The sequence below is a fragment of the Cinclus cinclus genome, chromosome Z (genome assembly GCF_963662255.1).
Source record: "Cinclus cinclus chromosome Z, bCinCin1.1, whole genome shotgun sequence".
NCBI classification, from domain to species: domain Eukaryota; kingdom Metazoa; phylum Chordata; class Aves; order Passeriformes; family Cinclidae; genus Cinclus; species Cinclus cinclus.
The window spans coordinates 15,955,676-15,970,696 of NC_085084.1; the positions used below are offsets into that span (position 1 = coordinate 15,955,676).

A 15,021-nucleotide genomic window follows, 5' to 3' on the forward strand; every position below is an offset into this window, starting at 1 on the left:
GCCTGCACCTCTTCCTCGTCTTCATCGCACACACACACCGGCGCCAGATCGGACCCTCCCCTGTGCATGTATGTATGCGTGCCGTGTGTGTGTGTGTGTGTGTGTGTGTGTGTGTGTGTGTGTGTGTGTGTGTGCACGCGTACCTCGCTATACCGCGTACACATCTCTGCGGCTGCCTGTCGCACACACGCATGCACAGAGACAGCTCAGCACGCCAGGCTCCTAGCTTTTTCAGGTTGCTTGATGTCGGATTTACACGCAGTGAAGGCACCGGTCATTGCAACAGGGGGCGTGACTGTTTAAAGGGTTTTTTTTTTTCCTCCCATAGAGCCTTTTTTTTTTTTTTTTCCCAAAACTGACTTTTGCCCCTCCAATCCTCGTCGCTCTTTACGATCCCTCCCTGCCTGCCGCTGCATTCAAGTTTATTTATTTGCCTGCTGGCGTGGTATATTTTTCCTTGCTGCTCTTGCTGCTGCTTCAGAGGGAAAAGGGGAGCAGCTGTTGGGCAAGACCGAGAAGATCTAGGGTGGTTGTTTTTTTTTTTTCCGATCTCCTTATGTAGTCATATGCGGGGTGGATTCTTTTTCTCTCACCTCCTCCCTGCTCCTTCAAACTGTTTTGTCCTTCCGCAGAAGTTGATGTTCACGGGACTGGACGCTGCTTTATCACAGAGAGGCTCCGGGAGGCTGAATCAGGAAATTTCCGCATCTCGCCGTATCGCTTCATTCGAGCAGGAGAGGCCAGCCAACACCAGCATCATCAGAGGAGTTTGCGGGCTTGATTTTGCACTTCTCCGAGATTTTGCTTTTCTCCACGCCCTCTCATAGAACAATTTTTTTACTTTCATCTCCTTGGTTTCCACGCCGCTATATATTTCTTGGATTGGCCGGGGTTTTCTTCCTGCCCCCCGCCTTTTTTTTTTCTTTTTTTTTTTTTTTTTCTTCCTTCGGTGTTGCTCAGTCCTTGGTGCATCCACCACCCAGGAACAGGAAGGGCAAGAAAACCATTCCACAAAGTCTCCTTCAAGACACTCCGTGCTGCAGAACAGGCTTCTCAACTCCATCGGCGCAGCAGGCAAACTCCTCAGGGCTTTTGCTTCTTCCCCCCTCTTCCCCTCCCCCATCTCCCTTTTTCTTTTTTTTCTTTTTTTTTTTTTTTTCCTGTGTTTGTTTGTTACTCATTTGCGGGGAGCGGAGAGCGAGAAAGGAAGACACAAACTTTGTACTTTGAGATCTGCGGCTACTTCTCCTCCCGCTCCCAGCCGGCGGCCTTTAATATATTGCCAGGACCTCCCGTGGGCTTCCAGGGGAAAGGTCTCCTTCCCCTCCTCCTCCCCGCTCTTTTCCCCCGTCTCCCGCTCGCTCTTTCGCTCCTTCCATCCCCGCGCACTCCGGCCGTCAGCGCCGCCGGGGCCGCTCTCAGGGGGCGGAGGAAAGCGCTGCTCTCGCCCGCCCGCCGCGCCGGCGGGCCGGTGTATGTCGTGCCGTGGGCTCTGCGCGGGACTCCCGGTGAATGAGCACCGCCCGCCGCTTGCCGCCGCCACCGGTCTCGGCCCCCACCACCCCCTGCCGGGGTGAGGCTTCCTGAGGGGCCGAGGATCGCCCTCCCCGCCTGCTGCTCGTCTGCGGCGCCAGGCGCGCTCCGCTCGCTGCGGCGCGGCACTCCGCGGAGCCCACCGCCTGCGCGCTTCGCTTTTTATTAATTCACCCCACAGCTCCCGCGCCCCGGCTGGGTTCCGCCTCCTTCTTCCCCGTTCGTGGTTTTTTTTTTTTCCCCGTTAATATTTTCTTTTGTTTATTTTTTTTGGTGATTCTTTTGTTTGTTTGTTTTTGTGTTTTTTTGGGTTTTCCCCCCCCCTCCCCCCCCGTTTCCCTTTTCTTTATTTTTCCCTCATCCCACCTCGCCGTGCCGCCGGCCGGGCGCGATGCCGCACGTGGAGATGCTGCTGCTGGCGGCCGCGGCGCTGTGGGTGTGCGTGCGCGGGCAGGAGCCCGGCGCCAAGGCGGTGGCCGACCGCTACGCCGTCTACTGGAACAGCTCCAACCCCAGGTACGAGGGGCGGCCGCGGGCGCGCACCGGGCGGGCGGGCGGGCCCACAGCGGCGCTCCGGAGCCGGAGACTCGCGTCGAGCGACCGGCTGCAAGATAGAGACGAAAACTTTTCTTTTACGGAGGTTCAGGGCTACGGGCAGTGATGGTGGGGTGGGTGGCGGGGGTGATACTCTCCTGCCGTCTATCCTTTCCCTCCAAGGCTTCCCCGGGATCGGCCGCCGCCGGCCCGCAGGAGCCGGATGGATGCGCTCCCGGCGGGGAGCATGGGTGCCCCTCGGTGCGGGGCAGCGCTTGTCTGCTGCCAGCCCTGCTGCTGGAGATCGGGAGGGATGAGGGGCACAGGTAGCGGCTCCCCGGTGATGCTCCGGAGGGTTCTTCGCCGGTCCGGCTCCGGGCAGGGCTCTGCACCCTCGGCGGGAGCTCCGCGGCACCCCGGGTGAGGTGGTTGTCAGGAGCGGCTTTGCCAGGCCGTGCCCTGCGCTGCCCACTCGGCGGGGGCTCTCCCGGGCGGGCTGGAGGTGCGGAACCCAGGTAGGTACGCCGTTCCTGGCCGGGGTCTGCCGGTGCCGCCGGACACGGGACTGCGCATCGCCGGGGTCCGCGCAGTCGGGCCCGAGTGGTGCTGGAGCAGCAGCAGTAGCCCCGCTCCTCTAGCCCCGGAGGGTTCCTAGCACCTGAGTGCAGCTCATCATTGCAAGGGGAGGTTTCATTCAATTTCTTTTTTTTTTTTTTTTTTTTTTTCTGGAGTTTTCCCTCATCATTTTCGCATCAGAAAATTTCAGTCCTCCTCCAAACGATATCCATGTGTTTAGGTAAAAATTCAGCTGGGTATTAAGTATTTTTGCCTTGTCAAAGTGCTCATGGCAGACTTCTTCTTCTTGTTCCTTTTTCTTTTTTTTTAATGGTACATTTGGGGACGTTTTATCTTAGGTTATATTTTCTTTTTATGCTTCTGATACTGCTGTTTGGCTTGAGATTAGCACATTGATTTTTGTCACAGGTCATGTTTTTTAATAGATCTCTGTTGCCTGCAGAAAACTCCACTCGGTATTCCAGAGCAGGTTTAAAATAGGTGATGCAGAAGCTAAAGGGCAGAATTTTCAAGTGCCCAGGGTTAGTTAGTCTGTCCAGGACTTTAATACTGTGCTCCTGGTCTCAACGACTCATCAATAAATAGTTGGCACAAGAAAACTTGAGACAAAGAAACAGAAACAGTCATGTTTGGGTACAATGAGCATCTATGATACGAAATGCTTCTCTCTACATTCTCCTCTTTCTACATGAGTTACTTGAAAAAACTGCTCAGTGTAAGTAAGATGAAATGTTACACCTCACATCACCCATCAAAGAACATATGTCCCAAAAAATTGCTTGCCTCTAAAGAACAGAATTTTTATTTCTGTTGTTATGCAAAATGAAATGTAACTGCTGGGAAAAAAAAAAAAAAAAAAAAAAAGAAGAAGTTATATTCTCAAATCCCACCGGGCAAAAGGAGGATCACTGAAAGAAAGAGGTTTGACTAAATCCACACATTGCTGGCATAACAGTTAAAATACTTCAAAAACAGCCCCTGATTCAAGATTTTTCACTTCTGTTGTACAATGTGTGATGAACTTAACTGTACATAGGTAAAGCTGAAGGTACAAACAGTGCTTACCTAGTCTGTAGGCATTATAAATTGAATTATATTTACAAGAATTCTAGTAAGTCATATATTACTACTATTAATGGAATCTGTTATTAATCCAACATCAAACGTGAACAGACTGCTACGAAAACTTAGTTTTTTTTTATTCTTCCAAACAGCATAGGAAGAGTTAATTTTGAGATGTTTTTAAACCTTCTGTTTTAAAAACAAACATTTCTTGTCTTAAAATACTGCTCTCTCAAAATGGATGTATCCATTTGGACATGTATGTTTATTTGTGAATATAAATATGAGAAAGAGCAGGGTGCAAATGTAACTGTCCTTTGTTTTATACAGCATACTTTGGTATGTGCTTTTCAAATAACACAAGTACTAGAGAAAAACAGGCAAACACCTGAATAGTAGGTGGAAGAGACCCAAAGAAAAGAAAGGACTTCTCGTTTGAATTTGTTTCATCAGAACCTGAGCTGAAGGCAAAATTGTCTCTAGATATCAAAATTTTTAGAGCATTTAATTATGTTTTAGAAATAACTTTGCAGTGATTTATCTTCAATTAGAGGCAGACTCAGGAGATGAAAGCATGTAGAAGTAAGTAGGGATGCTTACTTGGTGGTAATTATTTGAAATTAGAGGACAAAATATACTGTCATTCTATAAACACAAATACTTCCATTGTGATTTAGCTTGCTTCTTTATTGTATTTTTTCAGAATTAACAAACTGCTATAGAACTAACTTTCTTTTTGAAAAAATGAAATATTGATCATCTTAATAATGATAAAGTCAGTCTAAATTAAGGTTTCATTTAAACATTGAAGAATTTAATAATGATTGTCCTTCTTTCAGATTTGACGGTTTAAGTTTTATTGGTATTAGACTCCAGCAACTTACAGAAATACGTAAAGATTTCATTCTCATTGAAAAACATTATTAGCAAACTGTTGAGTGGCCCAGTTGATAAGTGCTCCTGGTGTGAACAATGTTTGGTAAATAAAAAATCATGGGAGTCTATTAGCAAAATTCATATTAAGTTGCTTGGTCAGTTGCCAAAGTTCTGCTAGAACAATTTGAAAGTATATGGTCATTATTGTCAGCTTGTATGAGTAACAAAGTTGGGTATTTTTATAAAATCAAAATCAGTTCTTAGAAATGTTTAAAGTATTGCCATGCCTTACTTTTCTTCTATATTTAATTATCAGCATACAACTTCCATAAATGCTGTAGTCCAATACCAGGTGAAAATATGCTTAGGTATTAAAATTTTGAAGTATAAATAAAATACTGTTTTTAGTCCTCTCTCTTTTTTTTTTTTTCTTTAATTTTCTTTATCTTTATTTCTTTTTTTTTTAATTAGAAATGAATCCTCAAGCAAGCTCAAAAAATGTGATTTCTTTTACTTGTGTATTTATGTAGGCTTAGAATTAAGCGTACACAAATTTCAACTGTTAAAGTGCATATAGTCTCTCAGCACTATTTGCATATGTTTTCTTATATGGGACTGCAAACTAGTATCATCAGGGAGTATTATTCTGAATATAATGCTCAGTTTTGGAATGGAGCATATTAATTTAATCTTGATTGGTAGCACCCTTTAGTTAGAATTCAGAACGAATGTTGTGTGCCAGTGACAAATTTTGAAGCGGTCTACCTGCCTCATGTCTGCTACTGTTTTTAATCTTGTCACAGTTCAAGCTGAACTACTACTTGTAATTATTGCTACATTTTTCTGCTTGCCAGGATTATGCTTTAAGATTGTGGTTTCTCTTGAGATATTTCCCTGTAAGTTGTTTCAGTGTCAGGTTATGTAGCTCCATAAATTGTTAGTTAGTTTCAGAGTGGTTAAAAATGCTTGAATTGCAAGTCTAGTTTCTGGTCGTACATAGAGGCTGTAGTTTCTAGTTTCACAAAAGCAAATTTTTTTTATTAGGAGTATTACTGGGTTTGGCTGCATTATATACAAGAAAATGGCATATCAAATCCACAGAAGAGTCATTATGAAGACGTAGGATGCTGATATATTTTCTCTTTGAGTATTTATGTGGATAAAATCAAGAAATCAGGTGGTAATTAGTGATTTTAGGTATGGAAAAGTAATTTCAACTTCAGCTGGTAATTTCTCATAATTAAACTGGATACCACAATTTGGTCAGTGTTGCTAGAGGCTTTTTTTTCAAATAGATATTTGGGGGCAGCAAACAGAAAAATGAGAAGGTACTTCTGAAAATTCTGTGCATAGACTAGAATTTCACAACCTGGATTTTGTAGCTGAGTATTTAGGCACTGTTTCAGAAAAGCATCTAACTTATTTGAACTCAATCCTTACACACCTAAGTTCTGCTGCAGTTGAATAGAAGGTGGATAGAAGTATGCTTAAGTACTTCCTGGGCCAGGCAAATGCACAGTTTTGAGAAGCTCTGGATGTGGCAGCTTACACAAACCTGGCACTTCCTGGAGTACACTCACGGGCTGGATGAATGTCTGAGTGTTCTGCCATCTGTTATGTATTTGTGCATTTTACCATAGCATGCTGGCTGTGTGTGCTGAGGTAGTGAGGCTGGTTTTTTGTTGGTTTGTCTTTTTTTTTTTTTGTTTTCCATATAGATACAGTTCTGCCTAGGTACAGAATAGAGGGGAGCCATGCAAAAATGGCTGGAATAGGAAGAAAGCAGTTACACATATTAAGAAAGTGAAGAAGTTGTGGATGAAGAAGGGTAAAATCAAGGCGTTTACTTTGATGTTGGTGGTATGTGTAAGTTTCCTATGTCAGGGGAAGCATAGGAGCCTAAGTACTTTGGGTATACATACACATCCATGTATATATATTATATATATGTAAACCTATTTTGAAACAGCATAGCTTTCATTCTGACAGCATTTTATCCAGCAGCTTGCTCTGAGAGCTGAAGAAATATCTGACTGGTTCCTTGTAATTAAAAGATCAGTAGTAGAGCTGTCAATTCTTTACACCTACTTTCTCTGCTTTTAATAGTTTCATTAACACCTTGTGTCTCCAAAAGAACGTAGGTGTTTATTTTAAAAATGGGTGTTTGAAACAGTTTGAAACCTTCTATGGAAAAACTGCACAAAGAACAACAGTTTCACTGGGCCCCACCTTTGTCTGAAAGGTACTTTGTTAAGTGGTACCTGATCTTCATTAAGTGCTTCTTATTAAATCTTTTCTGAGTACACATAGCCAGGACACTTCATTGCATTCTTTCTTCTAACCCTATATGCTTTTTGAGCAGGACAGATAAAGATGAGCCTTCCTTTCCCTCCCCTGTTGCTATGATCCCAGCAATCTTCCAGCTTCATGCTGGGCTGAAAAAATGAATGAATGCAATTAGTCCTTCAGGAGTCATGGTCATTGCATTCCTATGGACAGGCATGCATAATGTATATGGCATATGTAATCAGAATATATATGTGTTTCAATGTTTATATATATATATATATGTACTTACATATACTCATGTGTAAGTATGCACTGAAGTGTGTCATTAGGTGCTGAAGTGGTGTACAGTGTATCATGAATATTGTATCAGGGAAGAAAAATCTGAAAATTATTTTTTTAAATTGAACTCTTTAGCATTTAGAAAGTGAATGAAATTCCATCAAATTTCCAGGTCTAATCTTCCAGCTAATGTATTTGGTGTTAAAGTTCAAAGCAGTAATAAGAGAATTATTTGTAGATTCTGTGTTTTAGTTCTTGGCCATCTTCCCAGTTTGCTGTTTCTTCACACATTGGTTGTTGTCAGGTCAGTAAGTGGGCAGGTAGATAAGGTAGCACTTGGACACACCAATGTAAAATGAAACAGAGAAGAATTACGTGAATGGGCTTTGGGATCTCTCCTAGCTTATTGGAGTGCCTTGTGACTTCTTCCAACACTAGACTATGTCTGGTGCAGTCCTTCTGGGCAGAGGACTGCAGCATTGTTGAAAGACAAGACTACCAAGAAAACACATAAGGAAGGTTGGTCATTGGGAGCAGCTGAGAGGAGATGCTAGAAAATACACAACCAACTATGAGTAGACATTAGTTGTCCATGCCTTTGAGATGCGCCTCCATTGCTTTGGGCTGCTGTTTTCCAATTTATTTTTTTTTTTCAATGCAATTAGAAGTATTTTAGAGCTGAGATTTACTTCCAATAAGTACTCTTTGCTCTGCTACCCAGTTCTGAGCATTGTTTTAAAATAGATGTCTTTAGTCTCATAATTAATCTAATATTCCAGTGTTTCTGAATGGTCTAATTCACTTTTGAGAATAAAGGGCCCTGTTTTGTTTAAGTTTTTGTCGCACTTGTGCTTAAAATTTAGACAGTCAGCAGCACAGCAACATAATGAAATGAAAACGTTTGGTTTGAAATAAACAGACAAGTTATTGAAATTGCATTCTGATGGTATTACAGTTGTTATGAGTAAGATGTACTGTAAGGTACTTCAGCACAGCTGAATGGAAGAATATGATCATTCACGCATTAGGACTCTTCCTTGCATTTTTGCACTCTCCCTCTTCATTGTAGTCTCTCCAAGATAGATTATGGTTGAGTTCATTTAAAATGTTGTGCATTATTTTACAATGAGCAAACATGTATAGATATCTGAAATCCTCTCTTTTAGGAAACTGAGCCTATATTGTTACATTACAAAAGCACAAATACTCATTCCTATACATTTTAGAAAATAATTTGTGTTAAAATTAAGTACGTGAAAGTATGCATGTAAGAAAACCCCCACTGTTCTGCAAGGATTGAGATTGTATTTCTCCACCATACAATGCCAGAAAAATACAATAAAAGAAAAATACACCCCAATTTATATATATTATATGTATATATATTTAATCTGGGGAAACATCCTTCATATTCTTCTAGGTTGATGAAAATACATAGTTAGACCCTAGTTTTATACATAGTTAGATACTAGTTTTATACATTGTTATATCCTAGTTTTATGAAGAAAATGAGTTTATTTTAGACTGCTGCAAAATCTAGAGACATAGTTTGGTGTTATTTGTTAACTGGTATGCCAAGAGCTTTATGGCAAATTTTGCTGTTTAAATGCATGACCAGTAAAAATGCTGTCAAAAGGAGAATCAGCTAATGAGAAGATGCGCAAGCAAGATCTCCTTGAATTGCTAATACCAATTAAAGCAAATTCTTCAGGTTCTGCAATTTTTACTTGAAAATTACAATTCTTATTGTCACTTGCATTCTAATTTAGTGGAAGATTTTTCCTATCCATGGTGACATATTACGTGGAAAAAGAACCTTAGACTCACAAAACCTGCAAGTAAGTTTTTTCATGTTAATTTTCTTTACCATCATTACATCAGCATATTAAACTGTTCAACAATAGTATCTGCAGTTAGAAAAAAAATCTTATTTTACATTTGTCCCTAACATTATTTTTGTTTTCATCAGACTTCTGAAAAATCATTTTATTTGATAGGCACCACCTTTAGGTTTTGATTACAGTGATGAAATGGTGCAGAGTACAGAGAAGAAATTAGTGTTTATGAATCATCTGGTGAGGCAAAAAAAGAAGAAAGAGTATATGATACTCTGATGCTGGTCACCCTCTGCTAAAATGTATTTGTTTCATTCTGAAAGATAAAATTTGGACTTGTAGCATTTACAATTATGCATGCTTCGGCATTTTGTGCCATAATTAATGTTTGCTGTGAGGCATTGACCTTCTTTATTCATTAAAATAATATAATACTTCCTCCCTGAAATTACTTAACTTTTCTTTGCTTAGGGATGGATACTGGCAGTAGCAGGTGTGTTCCCATGGTGTGAGTTGTTCATCAGTAGTAGCTGACCACTGCAGCCTTTCTGTGGTGGGTAGCAATGAAGCACTACCTTTTTGGTTTTGTGGACTTCAAAGTAGTATTTTTCATATTCTTGTTATAATTCAGGAGAATTTCCTTCTCTTTACAGACATTCAGATCACTTTATTTTGTTACACAGGGACTTGCTAAGAAATACATAAAGATTGTTATTATAATGCTACTACTGTATGTCGAATTTTTGTTTGAATTTTTACTTTGAATTTGTTTCAAATTTGTAAATAAATTTACGTATCTTTACGCAAAAGCCTGTGTCTTTGAAACTGGAGCTGAATACATACTAACTCTTTTAATCAAAACTAAAGAAAGAAATCAACCAAATCTCTTAATGTCTAATATTTTCTTGGTTTTGTAGTGCTGTATAAATAAAATACAGATTTTTTTTTTTTTTTGGTGAGGAGACAAGAAGAACAAGTATTTGATTTTACTTACTGCTAATTTTGATGATCTTAGTAGCAGAGTTGTCAGTCTTCAATACTAATTCATCAGCATTAGGTAAGGACTTCTAGCAGCTTTAATGATGTTACGTCTCCTGCAACTGTTAAAAGTTGTTGCAAGAAAATTTACTAATTAATGCTGTTAATGAGCAGGGAAAACAGCTGCATTGGGGTTTTGTTTGGTGGTTGTGGTTCCCCTCCCACTTTATTTGATGTCTAATCAGATTTTTCAAAAAAATAGTTATGTGTTCATACAGGCAGGGCATTTGGTGAGCAGAAGTTAACAAAGTAGGAGCTATCAATCCTGCTCTCTTTCCTATTGTTTCCAGAAAAGAAGGAAATAAAGAGAGACTCTGGAATTTGAAAGTATTGACCTTCTGACATGCACACACAGCATGGTCATTGCACTGGCACACAAAGTGCCTTAAGCCACCATAATGGCTAGCTGCATTTTTGAAGTCACTGATATGAGAGCCAGCTGGATGGGGGATGGACAGCCAACAGTGATTCTGCAGCTATTTGTAAGTTACCACTTTAGAGCCAGACAGCTTCACTTTTATATTCCCAAACTTACCACTTTGGAATAATGTTGCTTTGTTCGGCTTAGCCAGGGATTTGTGACTGCTACATAGACTTAGAACCATTTGGTCCAGAATTGTGTGGTCATTCTTCATAGAAATCTGCTTCACAGAGTAATTTCATTCATCTGGTCGTGGGGGAGGGATGAGAAACAGTAAAGGAACATTCAGATATAGCATTCTTCAAGGAAATTGTGCTTCCATATTAGCTAGTGGCTTCTTAAAGGTAAAGGCAGAGATTTGGATCAAGCAGTTAAAAACCAGTTCAGGCCAAGGTCTTAACATTATGTGTGATCTCTTGCATAGGCTTTCCATGTGTAGTCTGGAAAAGACATAATATTTTATGTACTGCAACAGCTCTTACCCTGGCCCATGTATTTATTTATTTAATATTTGTTTACGCTTACTGCTCCAATACACTTTTACATAATTTTGCAGTTCTCTTGGGACTTAGTTTATTAAAAATTAGTGATCCATCACTAAGTGGGGTACAGTACAAATACTGGTGCTCCCAAAAAGGGAGTTTTTGTGCCAAACCAAAAGAAATAATAGGGATACAAAAGCTGCCAAAAAGCGTGTCTCCCAATTGCTAATTAATCAGGCGAAAAAGCACCTCAGCAACTACAGCTGAATGTGGAACAGTTTATTGTAAATACTGAATAGAGATATGTTAAGAGGGCATAGCTTCTCTTTGCTTGTAAGTATGTATAATTAAAAAAAAAAGTCAGCTATGTGCTAGAGTCAGTGGGGAATTCTTTTATGTTGATGGCATTGTCAGTGCATAGACCTCTTTCAAAAAACTTAATGCTATTAACAAAAAAAAAAAATCAAGATTTTGTTGATTTTTTGGTTGGTTTCTGTCTGTTTGTGATAATTAATAATAATACTAGACAACAACCAAGGCCTTAGAAAAGATGTTTTAAAAAACTTCTATCTTCACTAACCTGGAGTACAAGGTATGATAGAAAAAGAACCCTTGCAGTGAATATCTGGTATCCAAAGCTGCCAATCACTCTTGGCACAGCTCCCATCATGGTCTCTATGCCCATAATTAAATGCCTGTCATTAGTGTATTTTTCCATAACATTTACAATGGAAAAGGCAAGGGGTCCTTGCAGAGCTATGGCTGTCAGGGGAACAATAAAAACTAATTACACACTCTGCTGTCACCATTGTCAGCTCTGCTTTTGGGGGCAAAGAACATGGGAAGTGTGTGCCTAATAATTGCGTGTGTATTTATATATATATATATATATATATATATATATATATATACATACACATACACATACACTTACACACAATGCCTAATTGTGGAAATTCAGATTCAGTGCTAGTGAAGTCATGTTTACTTGGAAGATTATTGTTCTTTATTCCAAAGATTTTAATTCTAGGGTTATATTAGTCCTTTCACTTATGCCCAAGTTGCATACACTTTTCCCTTTGCTTTTGAGCCACATTTGCCTTTCTCTTGTTCTGTCTTGCACACTTTCTGGTGAACTGAGCTTTCCAATAAAATTGCTGCCATCAAGGCCAGTATTTGTCTGCTTTTATTAAATGGGTAGGAATCTCCTTTTGTATGCTTTTGCTTGTGCCTTGCATAGTAAACTGGATTAGAAAAAAACTGAATGAAAGCAGGTACTTTCCATGTTCATGTTTTTTTTCTGTTTTCAGTCCAGAGTGTGTGGGTTATCGTAAATGAAATCAGGCTAAGATTTTGGTGTACTGTAGTAGTGACTTGAGTGAAATGTGTGCTTGTTCCATTTATCCTTGCTCACATATTTCCAAATGTAAGCATAATTGCAATGTGAATTATCTGAAACACTGTTCTTAAAAACATTGAAAGAGAGAATCTGCACCTTCACATTATTATTATACCTTTTTTTTTTGCAGCCTGACAAATGAGCGATTTAAGTGGTTTTTTTTTTCTTTTTGCCACTGATTTAAAAATAATATAGCCTCACAACCAGAATTTTGAATATATTTGGGTACCAAGAGTTGCAGACAGCAGCCATATGGGATTTTTAAGACTGCTTGGTGCCTAACTGTCCTAAATTTTATTTCAGCTTTTTTGCACATGTAGTTACTTAAATACCTTCCAAAAAAAGGTCCCTTAAAATTGATTAAGGAAAATTGTTTGAATACATATCCTCATTTTTAAAAGTAGAAGTCAGTAGGAGCTGATGGGTAGTAATGAGGAATGGAAGTCTGTTTTCTTGCACTGTACGTCTTGACAGACACTGGAAGGTGTGATTTTTAATTTTTTTTTTAAATACAGTAACTATTGTTGGATTTTTATTGCTGTATTTTTGGAAGTATTCTTATCCAACTTATTAACACAAAAAGTTTTTGGACTGTTTTGGATGGGGGTTGATTTAGGTCCTGTATTGGTGATTTTATGGTGTGATTCTCCTGAGTATGAGTTTCAGTATTTTGGCTCATCAGTTTTTGTGAGGCTACACAATCTGCAGGAATCGAATCTAATGAGGAAACACAGAGCACGGAACTGCAGAACCCTGTGGGTCCTTATCTGGTTGGGTTCATATAAGTTCTAGACTAAAATTATTTTGAACAGTTTTGCAGAGTTGGGATCTCTACCTTTGGGAATGGGAACCTTTGGGAATGGAAACCTTTGGGAATGGAAACTAAAAGCAAACCTGGTTGAATGAGTAGAGTTTTGCCATCAGCTGTTTCAAAAGTGAGAATTGGCTTCCTATGTGTGATATAGCAGATAGACATTAGTGAAACTCTGAGGTGTTGAATACTTTATATAGTTTAGAATGGTTTGGTATGTGACAAAATAAATTAATTTAAGATCATGAAGGTAAAATAGTAGTGCACCACTGGGATACTTGTGTTTTGTGTTTTCCAAAGCAGTATATGCAATATATACTTCTCTTCTTGGTGAGATACTCCTTAAAACCTGAGTGGATCTTGGTAATGGCCCATTCCAATAGGATGGAATGATTTCCTCACTGAAATAACTAAACCACTGTATTCAGGGAAGAAGTCTCTGTTTTCTAGCAATTTGAATAATAGCCTTCTTAGAATAAGAAAGCTCCCTGGAGAATGCTATTTCTCCTTGTAGATATAAAATCTTTAATATATAAGCCATGTAGTTTATTATGTGTTTACCAAAATGATGAGCAGTTATTCCTGTTGTGTGGTATGTCCCTGTAGTTTGGGATTGCTGAGGAAGCAATTATTCTTATGCATTCTCATTTCATGAAGTACGAAATATTACATTTTTTTTGGTTTCCAGTGGACTTTCTCTTGAGAAAAGAGAAAAGAGCATGAGAAGAAGATACATCTTGAAGCATATACGGCCCTTGTTAAATTTGCAAGGATACATACTGATAAAATAAACTTATTTTCCGTAAAATAGAGTATCAAAAAAAATTCCAATTCTAATTTTTAGAATTTTGCAGGTTATTAAAATGTATCCATCATTCATGTGTGAAATTTGATTGTGTTTTGTTGTCTCTTTTGGTAGATCCCATTTTAAGACATTTGGTCCAATTTAATACTACGTGCATGTATTTGTAGGGACTTACCTGCAAAATTCCTGGAAATCTCTGAAAATTTTATGTGTTAATTTTTATATTACATTTCAAAAGTGTCATGTGAATGTTTAATAACTTTTCGTCTTAATTCGCAAATGTTGTAAAGAAATGCATACACAATGTAATTGAGGAACTTATGTCCTAAAAATTCTTCAGACAAAAAACCTTTAAAAAAATTAAGAACAGTTGCTGCAGAACATGATCATTTTGTAATACACATACTAGCATAATCCTCACTTAAAAACATGACATATAAATCAGTCTCTAAAAATCTCTGTTGTAGATGGAAACTTCATTAGCAGAAGGGTTGAGGGTTTCAGAGTGTAAAAGATTCTTTGTTGAAATAAAACCAAAATATAAAGAATGTTGTTATTTGCAGTATCTTCAATCAAGGTGGTATGAAATTTTTTATTAAGGTTAAGATTCACATTACCATAACAAGTGACAGTGTGGGTGAAGAAGGAAAATTAATTACAGAGGTAGATCATACTTGCATCTCATTATATCATGGCTATTCACTGCATTCAAATTCTAAGCAAACCTTTTCTCTGTATCTTAATTATATAAAACCTACTTGCAAAGAACACTTTATAAGGAGAATCTCCACATTCAGTGCTTCTACTCCAAAGCATGATAATTAGCTTAAAAAAAAAGAAGTTTTTTTAGTGATTTACAGCATTACTGTATTTTTACTTTCTCAGATCCTGTGTGTGACCGAACTACATTTTATAGCTTACTGTAAAAAGAAATCTCCGTTTTCCATTTTCCATACTAGCTGTCTTGATTTAGTGCTCATATAATGGCCTTCTTCAGAACAAAGCATTTGGAAGACTTTCCTAAGCACTTAATTTTAGGTGTGGAGTTTGGAGGTAATGTATTGTTACTGATGGAAGCAAT

At 39.0% G+C, this 15,021-nt stretch overlaps 1 protein-coding gene across 2 annotated transcripts in view; it reads left to right on the plus strand.

Annotated features, from left to right (window-relative positions):
• Nucleotides 1-456: 456 nt before the first annotated feature.
• Nucleotides 457-15,021, plus strand: part of EFNA5 (ephrin A5) — a 202,569-nt gene continuing 188,004 nt past the window's right edge. For both annotated transcript variants that reach the window (XM_062513348.1, XM_062513349.1), the window contains exon 1: nt 457-2,049. In XM_062513348.1, coding sequence (XP_062369332.1) covers nt 1,925-2,049 — 125 coding nt within the window. In that variant the 5' untranslated portion in view covers nt 457-1,924. The remainder of the gene's footprint in view (nt 2,050-15,021) is intronic.